The 21,073-nt window shown below is 46.0% G+C and overlaps 1 protein-coding gene across 2 annotated transcripts in view; it reads right to left on the reverse strand.

Annotated features, from left to right (window-relative positions):
• Window positions 1–2,348: 2,348 nt before the first annotated feature.
• ST3GAL2 (ST3 beta-galactoside alpha-2,3-sialyltransferase 2) overlaps window positions 2,349–21,073 on the reverse strand; it is a 33,054-nt gene continuing 14,329 nt past the window's right edge. The window contains exons 2-7 of one of the 2 annotated variants that reach the window (XM_083452811.1): window positions 16,727–17,988; window positions 11,312–11,505; window positions 9,371–9,550; window positions 8,757–8,802; window positions 8,120–8,239; window positions 2,349–6,894 (exon numbers count right to left, since the gene is read on the reverse strand). In XM_083452811.1, the coding sequence (XP_083308937.1) occupies window positions 6,721–6,894; window positions 8,120–8,239; window positions 8,757–8,802; window positions 9,371–9,550; window positions 11,312–11,505; window positions 16,727–17,065 (1,053 nt within the window). In that variant the 5' untranslated portion in view covers window positions 17,066–17,988 and the 3' untranslated portion in view covers window positions 2,349–6,720. The remainder of the gene's footprint in view (window positions 6,895–8,119; window positions 8,240–8,756; window positions 8,803–9,370; window positions 9,551–11,311; window positions 11,506–16,726; window positions 17,989–21,073) is intronic. The other variant, XM_083452812.1, reaches the window with a different exon arrangement.

The raw sequence follows: 21,073 nt of genomic DNA on the forward strand, positions 1-21,073 counted from the left end.
GCTTTGACTGGGCTGGAGTCATTTGACATTTCTTATCAATCCCACAAGCCTCTGCATCTCTGCCCCATTTTCTCTAGGCTTGACAAATCTGTACACAAACCAGTTGCTTCACCAGGCGTCCTAGTTATAAAGATAAGGAGGCAGTTTTGAGGTAGCTTTTGTTAATCTTTAGATAAATCTTAATGGCCAGGAACAGAGTATACCTGGAGATGGTAAGGGTTTCCTAAATGCATTCCTCCTTGTGTTTGTGTTGCAGTGGAGGAATGCAAACACCGCAAATTGTGGACAAAATGGACTGTTTCAAGAAGTGGCAGAGAGATATCTCTAGATTTGTCTGGCAGGGCAAGAAGCCTCGAATAAAATTTAAGATATTAACAGATGCTAAAGAAAGAGGTGGGTTTGCCCTGCCAGACCTTAAACTTTATTATGAATCAGCCGCATTTTGTTGGCTGAGAGAATGGATGCTTCTTGAAAACACTGATGTGCTGGATTTGGAAGGTTTTAACAATGTATTTGCTTGGCATGCATATCTGTGGTATGATAAGGTTAAAGTACACAGAGCCTTTAAAAACCATATTGTCAGAAAAGCATTATTCAATGTCTGGATAAGATATAAGGATTTGTTAGAAAATAAAACCCCAAGATGGCTGTCACCAATGGAAGCGAAGGCACTGAAAAAACTCAATATGGAGGCCAAATGGCCGAAGTATTGGGAAATTCTGGAACAAGAGGGAGATAGGTTAAAATTGCAGAGCTTTGAAAAACTGAAAAATAGAGTGCGAGATTGGCTCCATTATTATCAAATAATGGAGGCATATAATTTGGACAAAAAACTAGGCTTCCAGGTGGAAAAATCAAAATTAGAAACAGAATTGTTAGACCCTAAAGTTAAGAACTTGTCAAGAATGTATAACTTGCTGTTGAAATGGAATACTCAGGATGAAACGGTGAAATCTGCTATGATTAAATGGGCACAAGATGTTGGACATAACATTATGATGGCAGACTGGGAACAGTTATGGACCACAGGCATGAGGTTTACGGCATGTAATGCATTAAAAGAGAATTTAATGAAAATGATTTACATGTGGCACATAACACCAGTCAAGCTTGCAAAAATCTATCATTTGCCAGATAATAAATGCTGGAAATGTAATGAGACTGAAGGTACATTCTTTCATCTTTGGTGGACGTGCCCAAGGATTAAGGCTTTCTGGGAGATGATATATAATGAAATGAAAACGGTATTCAAATATACCTTCCTGAAGAAACCAGAGGCCTTTCTCCTGGGCATGGTCGGCCAATTGGTGCTAAAGAAGGATAGAACTTTCTTTATGTATGCCACAACAGCAGCAAGAATACTTATCGCAAAGTATTGGAAGACAAAAGATCTACCCACCCGGGAAGAATGGCAGATGAAGCTGATGGACTACATGGAATTGGCGGAAATGACTGGCAGAATCCAAGACCAGGGAGAAGAGTCGGTGGAAGAAGATTGGAAAAAATTCAAAGTATATTTACAGAAATATTGCAAAATTAATGAATGTTAGAAGAATGCTGGAATGAAGTTATATGGTTTTAGCAGAAATGTTATAAAGAATTAAGTAAAAACTGATTGTTAAAGGGTTAAAGTGGAAAATTTAAAGTTAGAATGTGTTAAGATAAATTTTAGAACAAAAAATTGAGAAAGATGGGAAGGATTTGCTGAAATAGCTAATTGAACTAGAATACAAAAAAGGGAGGTGTGAGGAGGTCGATGAAACTAGTAAATGAAAGGTAAAGATTTGGAATATTGGATGTGTTGTTTTTTTAAAAAAATTGTTTTTCTTGTTGTTATTTCTGGTTTTTTTTCTTATTTTTGATGTATTGCTTGTTAATTTTTTATTTTTTGTCTTTTTTTCTTTCTTTTCCTACTTTTTCTTTTTCTGTAACTATTAAACTTTTAATAAATATTATTTTTTAAAAAAAACACTAAATGCATTCCTCCTTGGTTCTTGTTTATTTAGCTTAACCATGTATGCATGCTCAAGTAGGAAATAATTTCTTTGTAGTTAAAAGGATTTCTCTGATCTGACTTTGTCCCACATGGGGATTTTTTGAAATGCTCAGAGGAAATCTGATTGGTTCTCTTACAAATGCTGTGTTAAAAGTTCTTTTGTTAATGAAAGGGACCTGGGCCAGGGTGTGGCAGATTATTATGTGCCCTTCCTCCCAGAGTCTTGCTGGCCAAGTCCTTCCTTTACCTTCAGAACGCAACAACAACCTGGGTTGGGAGATGCTTAGGGGGCCAGAAACACAAACACAGAAAGGAAAAGAAAAAAGCTCCACCCACGCAGCCACTGCAGAAATCAGCAGAAGGAAAAAGGTACAGATTTTATTTTGTACAACAGAACACAAAATAAATCCAGTTTCTTCCAACTGTGGCATGTGAAGTCAAAAAGTACAAACGGAGGCAGCAGAAGTGCATGTAATACTGATAAAGTGAAGTGTAGGCTAGAAAAGGAGGGCAAACAGCTTTGGATCCATAATTTCCTTAGTTTAGAAGTAGCTGCTTATAAGATATTTGTCTACAGAGGCAGCCCAAGGCAGAAGGGATGGGGAGGCAGGCAGAACTTTCATTCAGAGGAGGAGAAAGGAAGTCTTGAGGCTTGGACCATGGGTGGGAGTTGACGGTCCAGGCCTCCAAGTCTACCCCAGTCTGTGGAGCTCAGGAAGCAGAAGGGGGAGTTAAGCAGGAGTCCTTCTGATCACTCTGGGGAAAGCACAGGACCTCCTCCAGATTTTCCTTCCCTTGAGACGCATGGGGCACACCTCTCACACCTGCAACCTCTATCCAGACCATTTTGCTGGTTTGAGAAATCGTCCTGGGGTTTGCCAGCAGCCACCGCACACGTCGTCCAACTCAGCCACTGGCAACTTTGAAAGGGCAGAGGTTTGTTCCATGCAGTTCTAAAGTTCCAACCCCCCCCCCCCCCAGTTATTCAGCAAAATTGCTGGCTGGGGACTGAAGGTCAGCTACTGTGGAGAAAGGGATCATGTCACAGGAGCAGTGGGAAGCTCCCTTGCAAATGATCCACCAGGAACAACCATTTGCCTTATCCTATGGATGGGCTGGCCATGTGTCTAGCTGGCAGCTCATTTGTAGGAGCCAGGGGAGGGTGGCTCAGAGATGCAGGACTCTTTGACCAGTTGGCAAAACCAAAGTCAAGTGGAAATTACCTCACTGAAGGTTGGGGGGGGGGGGAGAAACCTGGGTTCAGCCAACAGAGATGCCCAGCAAGAGCATCTTAAAGAATCTTTGCAAACTGAGAACATTCATTTGGCCACTTACACAACCAGAACTCTGTTCCTGCCAGTCCGAAGCTCACTGTCGGCAATGTAGGATGCAGAGCCCTCCCTAGGGAGGAGCTTTTCTCTTTGGAGCAGAGGTGGTCCCAAGGAGAAGGCAGGTGGTAAGGCAGAATCTGGTTAAGGTTGCACAACATTTCATGCTCTGCCATACAAGTTCTACCTGGATGAAGTCACCCATCACAACCTACCAGATATGTCTCCTGCAGGCATTAAGTGACCAGGCTGCTGAAGAGGCAGAAGAGATTCTTTCAAGCCATTCAGCAGGAATAATTGCAACCCATTTACAAAAGAGGCAGAGGGGAGGGGTGGGGAAGATTTCCATTTCCAAGTGACAGAGTGAGATAAGGAATATTTGCTGCTCTGAAGGCCCAGGGGTGGAGTGGCCTGGAAAGATTGTCCCATCACCCCCAGCAGAAAGCAGCCATGCAGGTGCTGCTGAGAGCCAGGCAGGGGCCAGCCTTGTTCCAAGCTGGCTCTTTCGCTCAGGCAAAACCTCTCCACACATACACAGAACAGCAGGAAGGGAGAGACAGAGGGAAAAAGGCAAGCACATAGCAGACAAAACCACCAGGGAGTGGAAAGAGTCCAAGGGAGCCAGCAGGGCAAGTCAAGGTACTCTTTGATGCTCAAAATTTATCCCCCACCCCACCTGCCAAAAAAAGTGCCCAGAGATTTTAGGAAAGTATTGGAAAGAAGAAAAAAGAACAGGTGGACCACCTGCTCCCTCAGCCAGCTGGCAGGAGGGAGGCTCCAGATGCCCAACCAGATGTGCCTTCCAGGGGTTTTGGACTTTCAGCCACAGCAGCATGAGGCAGTATTGGCTTGGAGGAGTCTCAAACCCCTGGAGGGTGGTGCCTGGATGGCTGCCCCCCTAGAAGTACATGCCTGGTCGATGCTCTTCTAGAGACAGAATTGCTCCCTTTTACTCTGACCATACACAGCAGCTGGGAGGCTGCACAGTGAGCCTGGCCAATCCTGCTGCCTCTCAGCATCCAGATGGCAGCAGAAGCTCATTAACAGAAGACTTTGCGGTTCAAACAAAGAACATCTCACTGGTCTCTAATGTGCTCTACTCCCTCAACACACACAACCCTCTAGAGAGGCATGTAAACAGGGTGGGAGAGGTACAGGAGGAAAGAGAAGAAACAGGGTTTTCTAGGCTGTGCAGTTAAGTCACTGTTGCCACAAGGGAGTCAGGATTGGTCCCCTTTAGGGCTGCTCCCTTTTTTCTTTTTAAAGAAATACTTATTCAATACTGTTTGGCATGATTGCAGTTTTGAAGGGCAGAGAAAAGGGAGGGCTGGTGCCTGGGGTCTTGGCCTGCATACCCACAAATGCCTGATGCCCAAACAAGAGGGAAGTCCTTTAGCTTTGCCTTCACCCCTGCTCTCCTCCCTTCCAAGGTCAAGAAATGTAATGTAGCCCAACTTCCTAAGCCTCCTGCCCCCAACTAAAAGGCGAGGCCAGTGCAAACCCATGGACAGTGCGAAGTGAGGATGCCACAGGGCTCGTTTCAAAGGACAAGTCTGCCTGCTCCTTTCAGTGGTTATAAAACAGTTCAGCAGAACTTGCCCATGGCCCAACAGCAAAACATTAAATAATACCTGTGTGCAATAGCTGTGTTGGTTAAATCCTGTAAGCCTTCAGGAATGGAAAACATTAGGTCTAGAGGGCTGACAAGCTGACAGCCAGTCCTCTTCAATTGCCCAAAGGCAGCTGACGCAAACACCAGATTCCTTTCATGAAGGACATGTTCCTGAGTAGCATGGCTCACCCGCCCCCTGACTTTCTGCTCACCAGCAGGAACCCCTGCTGCATCTGAATATGATTCTGAGAAAAGGGAAACAAACAAACCCTAAAACTAGGCAGCTCTCCACATGCTACGTTGCTTTCCACCAGCCTAGCTTCTAGGGCAAGTGAGCAAACTCAACAAGAAGGAAATTAGCTCCTCCTACTCTGCCCTTCAGCTAGCTTGCTACCCTCCAACAATGCAGGCTGGTGCTCTTCCACCCTTCCAAACCACCTCTCTCCCTCCCTCTCCCTCTCTCTCTGCTGCAATCTGCAGGGACATAGCTACACAAATCAGTCCAATGGCAGGGAGTCTTGGTGGTGGGGCAGCAAGCAGTTATTTCAGTCAAGGTCTGGACTATCTGGAGGCAGCTGGCCAGTCCTTTCAGACTGGGGGCCACCTCCTTGGCTCCCCCCCCCCCCCGTCATTGAAACAATTTGAGTAAAAGGGTGGGGCAGAAAGGTGGAGGTAGAGTAGGCAAACACATGCAGGCACCCTGCTCTGAGATCACAAGAAACGGTTTGCCATGAGAGGGAACCTCCTGCTCACCCAAACCCAAGATGGTGGCCAACTTGATTACAGCCATGAATGGTAGAGAAAGGTAGAAGTCACCGGGTCTGAAACTCGGGTGGCTTTGGCATGGGTTCCCCTTAGTTTCTAGCACAAGGGGGCGGTGCCTGTCCCAAGTGGCACCGGCTCCCTGAAAACTGCCTGTGTCCATAACCACCTGCCAGAGTCAGGGTGCTGAACGACAGAGTCTTCCGTAGGCGCCGCACCTCCCAGACTTGGCTTCCGCAAGCAAAATCTTCCAGAGTTTACTTGATTGTAACAACAACAAATACAATCCAGCTGCTCTCTGCATTTTAAACCTGATTGTACAAAATGAAGACACACAAAAAGGGATCTTCCCTGGACAAAAGTGGGAAGCGAGAAGTGCCATTTAGCAAAGGAAAGTTGATTGTTCATTTGCTTTTTTTAAAAATAACAACAGCGGAGTCTCTCTGGATTGTAAAGGCTTCTTCCAGTTGCAGCTTCAAAGGCAGCCTTGCAGTGCCTCGCTCTTAGCAACCAGTCAGTGTCCAGGCTTCCCAGCAGACTCAGAAGGGCAGGCCTCTGAGAACTGGTCATAGAGCAGCCAAACCTGGCCAGCCACCAGGTAGATTTCCTCCTCCTTTGGCTGCTTTTGTGCACCCCTTCCTACTTCATTCAAAGAAAGAAAATGTGCAGCAATGTATCTCCTTTTCGTCACCAGGTGGAAAGCCTGTGCTACATCCTCAATACTTGATTTGTTCTATTTGAAAATCCTCTTGATTTGAGGGGAGAGGACCAACAAAACACACACACTTCCTTCACTCCCCTTTGAGAGTATCTTTCTGCTGCAATTGCTTTCAGGGACAGTGTACCTCATTTGCTCCCTGGGGCCTCCCTGGGGCAAAGGTTTCCCAGGGTCCATCTTGATGGGTTCAGGGGAAACCCAGTGCTCTGCCCAGGCCCAACAGGTAGCTGGCCACACTACCTGGCCCATCATCCCCTGCAGGCCAGTCACCAAGTCAGTGCTGGAACACAGCAGCCTGGAGGGGTCAGTTGCCACGATAAACATCAATCTTGTTTGTCTTCTCCAGAATATCAAGGATATGGGCTTCAAAATCAGCATCGTGCACCCCAGTTTTCCGGAACTCTCCTGCATAGCGATTGTTTTCCCAGTAATGGTGCCAGTTGCCACGGCTGTCTGCCCCAAACCCAAAAACGTTCACCTACAGCCAGGGAAAGAAAAGAGAGGGGCCTTGTCAGCAAGGGAAACATCCACTGAAGTGAAACTCAGTGGGATTACCCACTAACAGACAATGGAGTGGCAGGGGGCACTGTAGGTGTAAATGACTACCAGACTTTGCAAAGCTGGCTTCACCGTATCATTATGCACCTTTAGGTGCCAGGCAAAGATGTTCCTTTTCAATCAGGCCTTTGGTTAATCTGATTTACATCCTATGCCCTTTTAAAGTGTGGGTTTTTTTGGGGGGGGCTATTGGGTTGTTTTCTTGTGTGTGTGTTTTGTGGTTTTATGTCTTGATTTTATTCTGTGAAATTCCCTGAGACCTCCAGGTATAGGGCAGTATATAAATTCAAATAATAATAATACAGTAGTAATAATAATGGGAGGAGAGGATGTGGTAGGCCTTTCATGTGAGAGGCTCCACACACTTGCGCAGCTTGGAGCCAAATGGGCACATTCATTTTTTCACTGCTCTTTTGTGCAAATCTGGCATATTAGGAAACTTGTATTTCAACAATAAATTGATCCCCCCCCCCACACTTTTTATGATTACCTGTGCACACGCCCACAATGGGCCTCATGTTTACAGAACATTAGGTGGGAGAGGACTGCAACATGGAGCATAAATACTATCCATCAACACTGTCAACTAGTGTGGATGGGAAATACTAATACAGATTTTGGACATAAATTTAAATGCGTTCATGTGTGGATGAAGTTGCGCAGATGCACACATGGAAAGAGCAACCCACATACACACAGACGTCCCAGTGTGGACACAGCCATAGAAGACACCTGGCATTGTTGGTCCCCATCAGGTTGTTTGGTTATAATCTCTTCTATCTCTCAGTTTACAGCATATTTTATTATTATGTCCAAAAGTGTGTGTGTGTGTGTGTGTGTGTTAATTAATGTACTACCGTATAATTAAGTAAAACTAGCAGACCTGTCCATGGTCCTGCCTCGTGTTGAATCTCTGTGCTGAGTGGTCGGGAACTGTGATTCACCTTTTTACATTCTGTCTCCCTCGCCTCCCCTTTAAAACACACACAGGCACACGTGTGCACACACACGTACACACACACTCTTGCATCCAGCCTGTTAAGTCAACTAGAGGAGCCTGCCAAATTCCAGGTGCTGGCCCTCTCTCTGCAACATGAAATCTCTCTTTACAGGCTGGAAGCCTCTTCAGCTACTTAAGAACCCACCTCATCACAAACATGCAAGGCAAAGAACAGGACCAGCATCCCCGTGGAAGGGTAGCGTCCATGGTGCTCTGTCCATCGGTCATGGATGTATTTGAAGAAAGCTGGGTTGTAGATTTGAACCTAAGGACACAAATCACGGAAGACAACATCACAACAGGCAGGGCTTTCTCTGTGGGAAGCCCCTCCACATGGCCATTGAGTATTTCAGTCTCAGTCCACACAGCCCAGAGGAGAAAACTGAGGCACTGTTAGTGGGTGGTTCCCTGGACTGGGTGGCTGGGAAGTTGCCTGCTCTTGATGGGGTTACACACCCTCTGAAGGAGTGCATAAGCAGCTTGGGGGTAATCCTGGACTCATTGCTGTTGCTTGATGCTCAGTTGCCCTTCGTGGTGCAGAGCGACTTCCATTTTAAAAAATGTATCTGATTACCTTAGGAAACCTGGAGTGTGTATGTTTATAGTAATGCATATAGTATTCAAGAACTGATTGTATTTTTAGCAGAACCAACCAACCCAAAAAACTTGCTTCTCAAGTTATCTTAAGAGAGATGAGAATTTAGAAAATAGCCATGCAGATGAAGCCAACATGGATATTTTCAGAGCATCCCTTCCCTCTCCTCCATGAGGGACAGACTTACCTTGTCTTTGTCCACCCGAAGGAAAGGCTTCACGGGCGCATAAGTGCTATGAAAGAAGCAGAAGGGAGAAAGAATGAGAATGAGATGCTCCTTGCCCCCCTCTTGCTAAAAAGATGTTCTGCTCAATTGCTCCCTCTGCCCTCCCTCCCCTCTTTCTGTCACTTCTCCCTATTAACTGGAGGGGCCAACAGACACAAGGAACGCCACCGTGAAAATCTGGGGGCTGGACCAACCTGAAATTGAACCAAGCAGCTCTGGCGTTTACCTTTATATATGTTACACCCCTCATTTTGTGTACATCATTCAAGTGTGGACTATCTATTCTGCTTACACCTTGGAAGCAACTTTTTGCTTTCAAACATTTAGCCATACACTAAAAAATAATAATGGGTGGGACCAGCATGCTACCCAATTCAGCAATCTTTTGGAAAAGGTCCAGAAAGGGTTGAAGGCACAGGAATGGGAATTACTCATCCCCAGGCAATGACACGGTGCCTGTTGGTCAGGGCCGTCCTTCTTTGCCTCACTGGGTGGGATAGAATCATGGAATTGTGGAGTTGGAAGGTATCCGAAGGGTCTTCCAAGCTTAACCCCCTGCAATGCAGGATACATACAACCGGATCTGGCCCGTCGACAAGGCGCTTGCCATCCACAGCAGGTCCAGGGCTTTGAAGGGCACGAGAACAAAGCTAACGTTGGCCGGCAGGTTCTTGGCACTTTCTGGGTACATGAAGTGATGGGTAGTCCTACTCCCAACATCTGCCTCAAAGCCCACTGTAGGGGCCTGGTTCATTCTGCAAGGAAAGAATAGGGGATCAGGGAGAATCATTTGCTGAAGTTGTGGTCTGGAGCATTTCATTATTACAAAAAGGTGTGTGTGTGTGTGTGTGTGTGTGTGTGTGTGTGTGTGTTGCAGCTCAACCTAGCCTCTGAACACAAAAATATTCTTTTGAGGGTGGGTGGTACTTGCACAGTTTTTACATTGCAGTGATAACAGCGTACAGTGTAGAATCACAGTGCCTTTATAACTATTTATAACTATAAATGGTGGCTCCTTTGCATCGCCTTGAAGCCCAAATATTCTGCAACAGCAGATGCAGCTACCGGTAATCCTACCCATCCCAATAGCTGCAGCCCTATAGTTTGGGGCAATTCTGATGAAAACAGCCACACTGCTGACTCTAGCTCTCCTCAAATGCAAACAGTGACAGAGCTCAGCCTCACCCATCTCCGACAAACACTGGAGGGAGCAAAGTTTTTCAGCTCAGTCCTGGATCACCCACCAGTTGCCAAGTTAGGCAAAATCACAACATTAGGCCCAGTTATAGTAACCAAGAAGCAAGACCCCTGGGTTTTGCTTCACTGAGAAAGGAGAGGCTGCATTGTTTCACAGGAGGCAGCCAAGTCCCATCCAGGATGCGATTCCAGAGCGGGCAGCTGGCAACCCTGTCCATCCGGGAACCTGCAGCATGCTTCACCTCAAGCTGCCTTTTGAGAGATCTGCCACTAGATGGCAGCAAGATGATGAAGGATGAAGCTCTTATAGTGACAAAAAAGGATCCAGAAAGGGGTGCTGTGGTGGGGCAGACACTGCTAAGGCACCGCTCTTCCACAGTCAGCTGGATTCAGAATGAGAACTCTGGTTCCCCACACCACTTATGTGTTATTTGCAAAAGCATCTCATATGTGCTAGGTGCTGTACAAGAACACAAGAGCCCCTTACCTACAGGGCTACAACTGCAGAAAGCCATGAGATGAAAGGAGCGGGGAGTTGGAGGGAAAGCGGGAGAGAAGAGGTGGAGGAACGAATACGATTAAGCAAGTGTCCACTTAACAACACCATCCAAATGCCATATTGACCTGCAGCCAAACACCTGAACTGACTCTGCACTGCAGGCAATCCTGTCAGAGTGATAGAAGGTCATCCCACCTCATGCATTCAAGGGAAAACTACCCAGTTCAGGGGACTCAAGAGCAGCCACCAGAAACAATGACGAGGAGTCAACACACTAACAAAGTTGGGGTCCAAGCTTGTCCAAGTTCATCAATTTTTTTTATTTTTATTTTTATTTTGCTCCCAGTTGAAATGCCTACTTTCCAGGCCTTTCTCTGGGACACAGTTTCAGGCAGTTTAGGCCTGTTTTGAGCCAACTCAGATACAAGTTCATATTATTTCAAATTGCAAAGCAATGTCTGCAGAGTGACAGACCCCAAATGCCGGCAGAGCTTCTGGAAACTTTCAGGCAGCAGCAACTAAACGCAAGCACAGGTATCTGTTCCTTGGACAGCTGGTGGGGTAGCTGAAGGTGACCAACAGAGAATCGCCAAGAAGTCAGATGGCAACTTGGCCAGGCAAGAGAGGCTGGGAGTCAAACCTCCTTCCTCAGCAGGGAGAGACACTGGAGTGGAAGAGGCAGGCATCGCCAGCTGTTGCTGCGGATTTTTCGTCCCCAATGTTTGCCAGGCTGCTGTTCTCTGATGCAAGAGCCAGCTCAGCAATGATGGAGAGAAGACAGCCCAAGAGACAGAGGGATCTGGCCCTCCCAGTCACTCACCTCATGATGAAGTCATGCCCATTGATTTCCCTGCCATAACCAGAGCCTTGCAAGTTGCCCGAGTTGCCAACCACAGCACAGCGGCGGCACGGCTGAGAGTTCTGGGAGCTGTATGGGTTCTCTCCAGGGACAATCTGGAAGAGCTTCCCCAAGACTTCATTCAGGTTGTGGGACTTGAACTGTGGCTGTAGCATCTGCAGGGAAAAGAGAGGGCAACATGAGGCCAAAGTGAACACCCCACAGACACCAAGCAGCCAGCTGTTAGTTAGTGTGGTATACTAAATCCTTCACACATGGGAGTAGGAGAAGGACATGCTGCTCTTTGTCTACATTTACAGCTTGCTCTGAAACTGGACTCGGACCAGCTTAACACCAAAGCTTTCCCCAAACATATCCTAGGAGCTGAAGACTTGAGAGAGAGCAGAGTTCCCTTTACAATAATATTATTTGCTTCTTGTGATACAAATTGTATTGGATTAGGCAGAGGTGATTGATAGTTTGGCCTGGCATTCAGTGCTGTTATCACTGTGTCCCTGATATGAAATATGCTTCTGTGATTTTCTTTTATGAATTTCAGATATATATTGTATTGCTTTTGTTATTCTGACAAAATGAAATTTGATGGGGCTACGATTGATGTGAGCTGCTGCACTAGCTCAAGCATATTTGGGAATAAGCAACATACAAATATAACATAAAGATCCAATCCAGGGTATTAACAAGCCTCTTTCCCCAGGAGTCAAGGTGTGTTGCAATATGTGGTATGAATGCATACCTGTTTTCCAATTATTTTAGAAATTAGTCTTTGAAGAAGTTTCTTCTATTACAGGACAGGTGATACAACCTGATCCAAGGCTAGCTTTATTAAATCTGTTTACAGATGACCATAAGAATTAATTATTTAAGAACCTACTACTAATCTTTTTAATGTCTGCAGCTAGAAATACAGTTAGACAATATTCGAAAACAGTTACTAACTTAACTCTGGAGGCATGGTGGTATAGACTATGGGATATAGCCTTCATGGAGAAACATCTTAGAGTGCTCAGGAAGACAAAGACAAGAGGAACTGTAAGGTGGATGTTTAATCCAGTACAGCAGAAAGGACAATGTTGCCCACCCACCACCAGCTACCCATCCCTTACTCTGGAACAATCTGTTAAAACAGAGAGTAGAAGACCCTTAACTGCCACAATCAGCCATGAACTATTGTACTAACCTGCTTATTGTTTGACTGTAGCATTTACTTTGTATATTCACGGAATGTTTCTTGGGGGTTATATGGGGATTGCTTGTTATATGTGTTTTTTGAAACTGAAAAATAAAGAAATGGGGAGTGGGGGAGATGTGTTACAAGAGATGGGAGGCTGAAAAGCAGAGTGTGAGATGGCATTTCCTGCTGCTGTATATTCAGAAATATGCAGAAGCCAAAGAAGAATATGAAGCACTGTGTACTTCTCGGTCCTGGGAATTCTGCCCTGCATGTCCACACTCTGCTGGACAAAAGAAACAGTGGGGCGGAATGGTTGGGGGCCGGCCTTTCCTGCAGGAGGCCCTAAGAAAGTTCTCCACTAAATCTTTGGAGAACTGACTTTGGTTAAAAACAAGAAATGAAAGACTATTCCCAGGACTGGCGACATATCTCTGGAGGACATACAAATGGTGAGATATGGTTTCGACTCCCTTGATGACATAAGAATAGGTTGCGTTGTTGCTCTGTTCGGTTTGGTTGGTTGTTTACCTGCAAAACATTAAATTCAAAAAGAAGAATGTTCTCCTCTGCAGAGGTGGCCGAAGGGGGACAGACCGAACCATACAGCAAGAACCAGCTATCATATTGAGAGCCAGTGTGGTGTAGTGGTTAAGAGCAGTAGACTTGTAATCTGGTGAACCGGGTTTGAGTCTCCGCTCCTCCACATGCAGCTGCTGAGTGACCTTCGGCTAGTCACACTTCTTTGAAGTCTCTCAGCCCCACTCACCTCACAGAGTGTTTGTTGTGGGTGAGGAAGGGAAAGGAGAATGTTAGCTGCTTTGAGACTACTTCTGGTAGTGATAAAGCGGGATATCAAATCCAATCTCTTCTAATCTTCTTCATCATATCCTCAGGAAGGCAGAAAGTGGTTCTTGCATATGGCCTCTTCCTCTTCCCAGTGTCAGAGATGCTAAGAGGATGGATGGTGCCTTCTCCCCAGGTATCCTCACCTGGCTCCTCAGAATCCACAGTTAAAAGGTAGCAGGACTAGGAAAAGCCCTCTGCTGAGGACCCTGGAGAGCTACTCCTGGCAGGAGCAAACCAGCCACCTCCAGTCTGGTGCCTCCCCACCCCCACCCAGATGCTTTGGGCTACGTCTCCCATCAGCCTCAGCCAGCAAAGCCATGCTGGTAGAAACTGTAGAACCATAGAATTGTAGAGCTGGAAGGGACCATCTAGTCCAACCCCTGCAATGCAGGAATATTTTGCTCAATATGGGGCTCAAACCCATGGCCCTAGTTCCACCGACTGAGCTAGTCTGACAAATGGATGACACTAGACTGGGGAAGGGTGAAGGAAACATTCCTGGAAGAGATAGATGGCAAGGCAAGAGGCAAGGAACAGCTGGCCTGCTGCTTCCTTATTCTTCTTCACAGTTACACAAAGAGAGCACCAATCTGGGCCTTTTAAGGAAGGTGAGAAGTTCAGCCCCTGCAGCAAATCCAGCCTCAGTCACTCAGCAAAAAGCTCTGCAGCTTTCATCAAACAGATGGTGCTGCTGGATGGGCAAAAGGAGAGGAGAGGAAGAAGCAGGCTATCCCAGGCAGAGGCTGGAGCTGGTTGCTGCTTCCCAACACCCAAACTAAGAACACATCCGGAGAGGCACAAACCTTGGTTCTACCCAAACGGCAGAGGGAAGCAAAAGCCAAGCAACCTACACATGCATGAGTCATGGCTCTGTTTAGACTGCAGGTTTCTGCTTCTCCTCCCCTTGCACTAAAGGGAAAACTCCTGCAGAGGAGAAAAGCAAACCAAAGCAGCTTTCAATGAAATGATGCCTGTACCATCTTCGTCACTTGACCCTGTATTGCAGTGGATTAGGCAGAGGTGGTGGATAGTTTGGCCTGGTATTCAGTGCTGTTATCACTGTGTCCCTGATATGAAATATGCTTCTGTGATTTTCTTTTACGAATCCACTGTATTGCAAGGCATTGTCTGCAGATGCTGAAGAATAGATATTTAAGATTTGCAGGCAAGATAACAACCCACACGTCTAGGAAGCCCTATTGCCATGTACAACTGACAAAAAGCGCTCTTGGTCAGCTGCTACTTGAGCACACACTATTAGTTTGATTATTCCATTTTTAGCCCACCTTTCCACCCAAAGGAGCCCAAGGCAGCCAACTGCTAGCCACACAATGGCCCTGGTACCAGAAGAAGGGCTTTTGGATGATGTCATGACATGGAAAATGTGGAATGGACAGAATTTGATGGTGCATTAGAGGTGCTTAAAAGGAAGAATCAACAAAAAAATCCCAGGATTTTTTATTTTTGGGGTGGTGGAGGGGTGCCGGGAGGTAAATCACTCTTAAAACTTCAGAGATCTAGGGAGAGGCTTTAATGTGACTTTTAGTCATCCCTTCACTAAGACAACCCAGGAACTGCATTCCATCTGGCCTTTGGGGAGAGAAGCCCTGCTATACAGTGATCATATCTAGGCACTTCGCCTGGGTTAATCACAGCACTGTAAATTATACCAGTAGTAGTACCAGAGAGCTTGATGGGAACCACTAAGCAACTTGTTAATTTTTTGAACTGCATTATAATCTTTTTTAAAAAAACTCCAAACTGAATTTGGAGTGGAGGGGTATTGTTTTGGCTTGTTATTACAGGTGAAGGGTGGCAAAGAAAAGTTTAATAGTAACAACAAGAACAAGAACCACAACTCATCTCCACTATGGTTCTCAAACAAACATCAAGGATACAATTTGATAATATTTGAACAGCAAAGGGTTATAACCATTCCAAGGATATTTAATTTTGACATAAGACAGAATTCTGATTTTGGGCAATTTGGATTTTGGAAATGAAACAGAATACACACACATAAACTGTGACTTGTTGGGAAGCGATGGAACTCAGTTGTAGATAGATCTACACCATTGAAGCAAATAGAGATTCAGATGCCCTTAATTTTATGCTGAACTTGTCCTGTACTCACAGAACATAAAGTCAGAGCCTTGGTTTGTTCAGCCCACTATATTGCATCCACTGACTGGCAATGGTGGCTTTCCATGGTTTCAGGGCAGGGATCTCTCCCAGACACACCTGGAGGTGGTGGGGATTGAACCTAGGACTTTCTGCATGCAAAGCAGATGCTTTCCCACGGAGCTATGGCCCTTCCTTAACATTTGATATTGAACAAACCACAGGGAGATAAGGAGAAAGAACAGATTTTGAAAAGACTGAGGAAAACAATAAGCACCTGCTTTTTAATATAGAAAAGATATTGTCACAGTATGAATGCAAAACAAGCAGGTTAAAGAGTTGAAAGCACAACTGGGCTCCAGACATCAGCAATAAGATTCAAATACAGGTCTGGGAGTATTTATGGTGAACAGGGGATGACCTTCTCTTGTGCATAAGAGAATTTTGAAATCACTTTCAAAACAATGGTAAGGTGGTGCAGTAGTGATGGAAACCTCAAAGTAAGAGAAGACTTGTAGTAAAAATGTGAACTATGGGTTGACAAAGGATTTATAAAAATAGAGTTATGAAAGAGATGCGGAGGGGGAAACGCAAAAATAAAATTTATTTTAAAAAAAGAAAACCACATTGCCTTGGCAAGCTATAGGATGACAGCTACTAGGATCCTATATGGCAAGGACTGAAAACCTTAGCGGTGCCTACTTTAAAAGAACAGATGAAAAATATGTGGGCGTTTGCTCCAGCCATCCAACTGGCTTGTTATGTTAAGGGTTAAGGAAAACAGGAAAAAACAGAATAGTTTTATGAGCAGCTGGTCATTATTCATACATTAGTGTAAACTTTTAAAGTTTATTTTCAAATCTGCAGCTTTGTTTCAAGATTATGAAAGTCAGCTTATGACTCAAAGATATAAACATGTGTTCAGATCTACATTCATAATATACCAGTACGTAAAGACAGATTTTGAAGAATGCACACCAAGAGCTGCCAAATTCGTCCAAAAATGCTTAAGAATCATTGTGCAAAATAAGGAACTGTGCCTCATCTAGTTAAGACAGTATCTCCCAGCCTAATTTCCCTTGCCAGGATATAGACTAAGCAGCTTGGAGGCTGGGAGTTTTGTTGTACGGTGCTTAGACTTAGCAGGCTGCCCTAGTCTTGCTGCCCTAAGTGGTTGTAATAGGAGTGGGAATGTCAAACCCCACCCCTCGGTCCCTGGTCCCAAAAAAACTCACCATCCACCACCTCTGGACATCCAGTGGCAAGTCCATGTTCTCTTTGGTCCACACTGGGGAGATGTTACTGTCATAGCGGGTGTCGAACCACTCTGAGTCACTCACGTCCACCATGCACCTGTGACAGGTGCAGCTTCGCACAAAGAGCCCCTCCTTGCTGAGGCGCTGCATACCAGCATAGCCTGGAACAAGCTTCACCCGGTGGATGCCATTAAGCCCATTGGGGTCTAGGTAGGCGATGCTGTGGTGGGAGTAGGTGAAAAGGAGGGACATGATGAAGACGAGCAGGAAAGCCGTGGAGAGGAACCAGAAGCGCAGCGAAAACTTCATGGTGGGCATGGGAGGGGAGGGAAGGCCAGGAAGGGTCACTTGGCCTGTGTCTCTCTTGCAACAGAAAAAAAGGCAGGGGGGAAAGCTGGCCAAGAAAGTGTTTGGCTTCTCAAAAGCTTCCTCTGGGAACCCTCACAGTTCTCCAGGTGCTGCAGAGACCAACTTAGTCATGAAAATGCAGGCAGGTGTTTGGAACAGACCATCCCAGGTAGCCTCTCTTTGGGTTCTTCTTACATCAGTCACAACCTCTATGGCACCGCCCAAGCCTTTTGCATACAGAATTTGGGCCACAGAAGAGCAAAATAAGAGCAGCCTGTGCCCTCGTCCACTGTTTGACTCAAGAGAGAGCCGTTTCCACAGGTTATCCCAGCAAACTAGGTCCCCAACTCTGCCTGAGTACTTTTCCTTCCTGAGAGGAGGGGGAGAGCCTGTCCTAATACAAAGGAGAACGCCATGGTCCTGTCTGCTCCTGGGCACACATTTCAAGGCTCTGCATCCCAGCCGGAGAAAGAGAAAGCAGCTGTTTGCCGAGTATCAGAGCAGCTCCATCCTCGGGGTTAATGAGCCACATTCCCTCAGCACCACCACTCCAGCAGACGGGAAGCTCCTGCCAGTTCCCATCCCAGGACCTCGCCTCTGAGCTGGAAGCTGCACATCTGGATCAGCGCTGCCCAGGGACAGATGCCGCTTGGGTGGCCCAGGCGCTCTCTCCGCCCTCCGCTGCCGCCACACACTCTCAGTCTGCAGACGCAGCTCCCGCTCAGCCCTGCAACTTCCTCTCCAATTTGGCATCTGGCAGACGTGGAAGTGCAGTGTCCCCGTGGCTCCTCCTCCTCCTCCTCAGCTGCTTAGGCTTTTAAATAATCCCTTGGCAATCTTTCCCTCTCCACTTGCTGGCCCAGAAAAGGTTCTGCTGCAACGAAGCCCTGAAACTGGAGAGAAAGAGGAGGATTTTAAAATGATACATATGTAAAAGAAGAATTGTCAAAGTGAGCAAGAGGGAGGACGCCTCAGGTTAAGGGTGCCTGGTGGAAGGGACCCCCCCCCAGCCCCCCAATATGCTCCAACAGCCCTCAGAGAAGGCAAGTTCTTGGTTGCAACATCTGATCAATGCAAATCCCCTTCCCCTCCTGTAAGAAACAGGGGACTTGTGTGAAATAGTCCTCTCCTGCAGGATAGACAAGGAAGGGTCGCTAAGCATGTCTCAAGCCAGTCGGACCCCAGGGTATCACAATAAGAAAAAGAGCAGACTGCTTTCCACGGGCTTCTTCTCTCCCTTTGTATCAATTGTGCCATGAACAGAAATCCACTATAAATCTTTGTAGTCAAAGCCTCAGAGACTGGTCTCCAAGAACTAACTCAGAAGGTTGAAGAAAAACCCTTTTCCTGGACCCACCCCCCTCTGTTGTGCAAATGTATTGCAGGCTGGGGGCGTCAGGCTTCAAGTTAGAACTGCCTTTCAAAGTAGAAGCACCACACCCCCAGATCTGGGCACTTTCTGGCATAATTTTGCATTTCTCACTGTCTTGTATCATGTCCTTTTGCTAGTAAGGACTGAACCCCAGGGATAGGAACATGCTCTTCTAAAATAAAAGCAGGCATTTGCCCACAACATGACATCCACCTGGCTTTGGTCATTCTCCTGGAATCACGTCTTGGAATTCTGCAGAAAAGAACAGCACATCCACAAACCAAGCTTGCTCCTTTATTTTCATCAAATAGGACAAACAGCCCATCTTTCCCAACCCAGCCTGGCCTTGGATCAGTTCTGACACTCCAACAGCAGCCAATACTGCAGGCTGCTGTGTATCAGATTCATAAACATCCCTTTTACAAGGAGGCAGGAAGGAAGCAGTGACTGGTAACCTCAAACTGCCCAATGGCATCCAAAACAATATGACCCACAGCCGTATTCCAAGCCCACCTCCCTGAAACACTTCTCCAAAGAATCACAGAATCCTAGAATCTAGTCCAAATCCATGCAATGCAGGAATCTCAACTAAAGCATCCATGGCAGACATCCACCCTTTCCAAGGGAGTCCATTTCACTGTCAAACAGCTCTTACCATCAGAAAGTTCTTCATGATGTTTAGTCAGAATCTCCTTTCTTGTAATTTGAATCCATTGGTTTGGGTCCTACGCCTTGGAGGAGGAGAAAACAAGCTTGCTCCATCTTCCATGTGACAGCCCTGGAGATATTTGAAGATGCCTATCATATTTCTTCTTAAGTCTCCTCTTTTCCACGCTAAACATGCCCATCTGCTTCAACATTTCCTCACAAAGCTTGGCTTCCAGACCTTTTACCAGCTTAGTCACCCTCCCTCACACATGTCCCAGCTTGTCCATATCCTTTTTAAATTGTGGTGCCCAGAACTGGACACAGTACAACAGGTGGGATCTGACCAAGACAGAATAGAGCAGAACTATTCCTTAGGGACATGGGTGGTGCTGTGGTCTAAACCACAGAGCCTAAGACTTGCTGATCAGAAGGTTGACGATTCGAATCCCCGCGACGGGGTGAGCTCCCATTGTTCGGTCGCAGCTCCTGCCCACCTAGCAGTTCAAAAGCATGTCAAAATGCAAGTAGATGAATAGGTACTGCTCTGGCGGGAAGGTAAACGCTGTTTCCATACGCTGCTCTGGTTCACCAGGAGCGCCTAAGTCATGTAGGCCACATGACCCGGAAGCTGTCTGTGGACAAACGCCGGCTCCCTCAGCATACAGAGCGAGATGAATGCACAACCCCAAAGTCTTCCGTGACTGGAGCTAACGGTCAAGTCAGGGGTACCTTTACCTTTTATTCCTTCCCTTGATGTGGACACAATGCTTCTGTTGGTGCAGCCTAGAATAGCTAGGGAGAACCTCTCCAGGCAGATGTGGAAAAACCCAGAAGTTAGACGCAATGACATTTCCATACTGGGATGAGCACTACACACTCAGCTGATCACCAATTGCAGTCTCCAGAACACAGTTTGCACCTTAAATTTGAGGGGGGGGGGACCTGAGAACAATTCATTTGAGCAAACATAAATTAGAATTACAAAGTAGTCCTTAAGCTCCAGGTCCCAAGAGGATGCTAACTCCTAAAATCACCCTCCAATGAGGCGCCAATTTATGTTACAAAAGTACCAGTGAGAGGGTCAAATCATCAGGCTGTTATATATGAGGCTGAGAGGCCCCACAACTCTGTTAGGGGAGGAGGGGAGGACTCCTAATAAGAATCTGTTTAATCTACTGCAATAGGAAAAGACACAGATTCTTTTCTTCCCTAAAACAAAGGAAGTCTTCCTCTGGCTCAAACAGAAAACTCACAGAGAGGATTCACTGGCAAGAGTTCAAGGCCGACTTTGTCAATAGAAGGACAAGAGCCTCTGCATTGCATTGTCCGCCCCACTTACATGCAAACACACAGTATGTCCATTATTCTGACCAATGGTCTATTCATTCTGCAGCAAGCATGTTGCTTTTCACAAGATTCAATCCCTGATGAAGCTGCCCCTTACTTAAGTCAGTGAGTGCTCCTGGTGAATTATTTTTAATATAGTCACTGTTATGAGATCAACTTGATTCAAATTATGGCAGCTGAAATTCTAGGCATACAAAGAGATTTGAGCAGCTTGAGTCATAACCAAAAGCCTGGTGGAGGAGCATCTACAACACTGTCTCAGCCCCCACACCTGTGGCTCCTTTTGAATTGCTTGTTAAATTGAAAAACCAAGTCCCCCACTTAGAAGCAACAGAAAAGGATGGTTGCAGCTCAGGTTGATTTTACCCTTTCTTTTGTTGGACCAAGGCCTTTAACCAAGGAAACAACAATCTCTGAATCCAGGGAGTTTGAGTAGACAGGAAAAAATGGATTGCAAGTCTTTGCTTCTATTTACATCACGAAGCCTTTATCTTGGGCATAAAAACAACTGCTTTTTGCCTCAGCAGCTGGGAACCTTTGGAAAAGAAACCTCACTCATTTCACAAACAATGACATTCCATGTGGAAACCCTTTCTTGGCTCTTCTCAGCC

This window comes from Podarcis tiliguerta, assembly GCF_965153285.1.
Source record: "Podarcis tiliguerta genome assembly, chromosome: 8".
Classification (NCBI taxonomy): domain Eukaryota; kingdom Metazoa; phylum Chordata; class Lepidosauria; order Squamata; family Lacertidae; genus Podarcis; species Podarcis tiliguerta.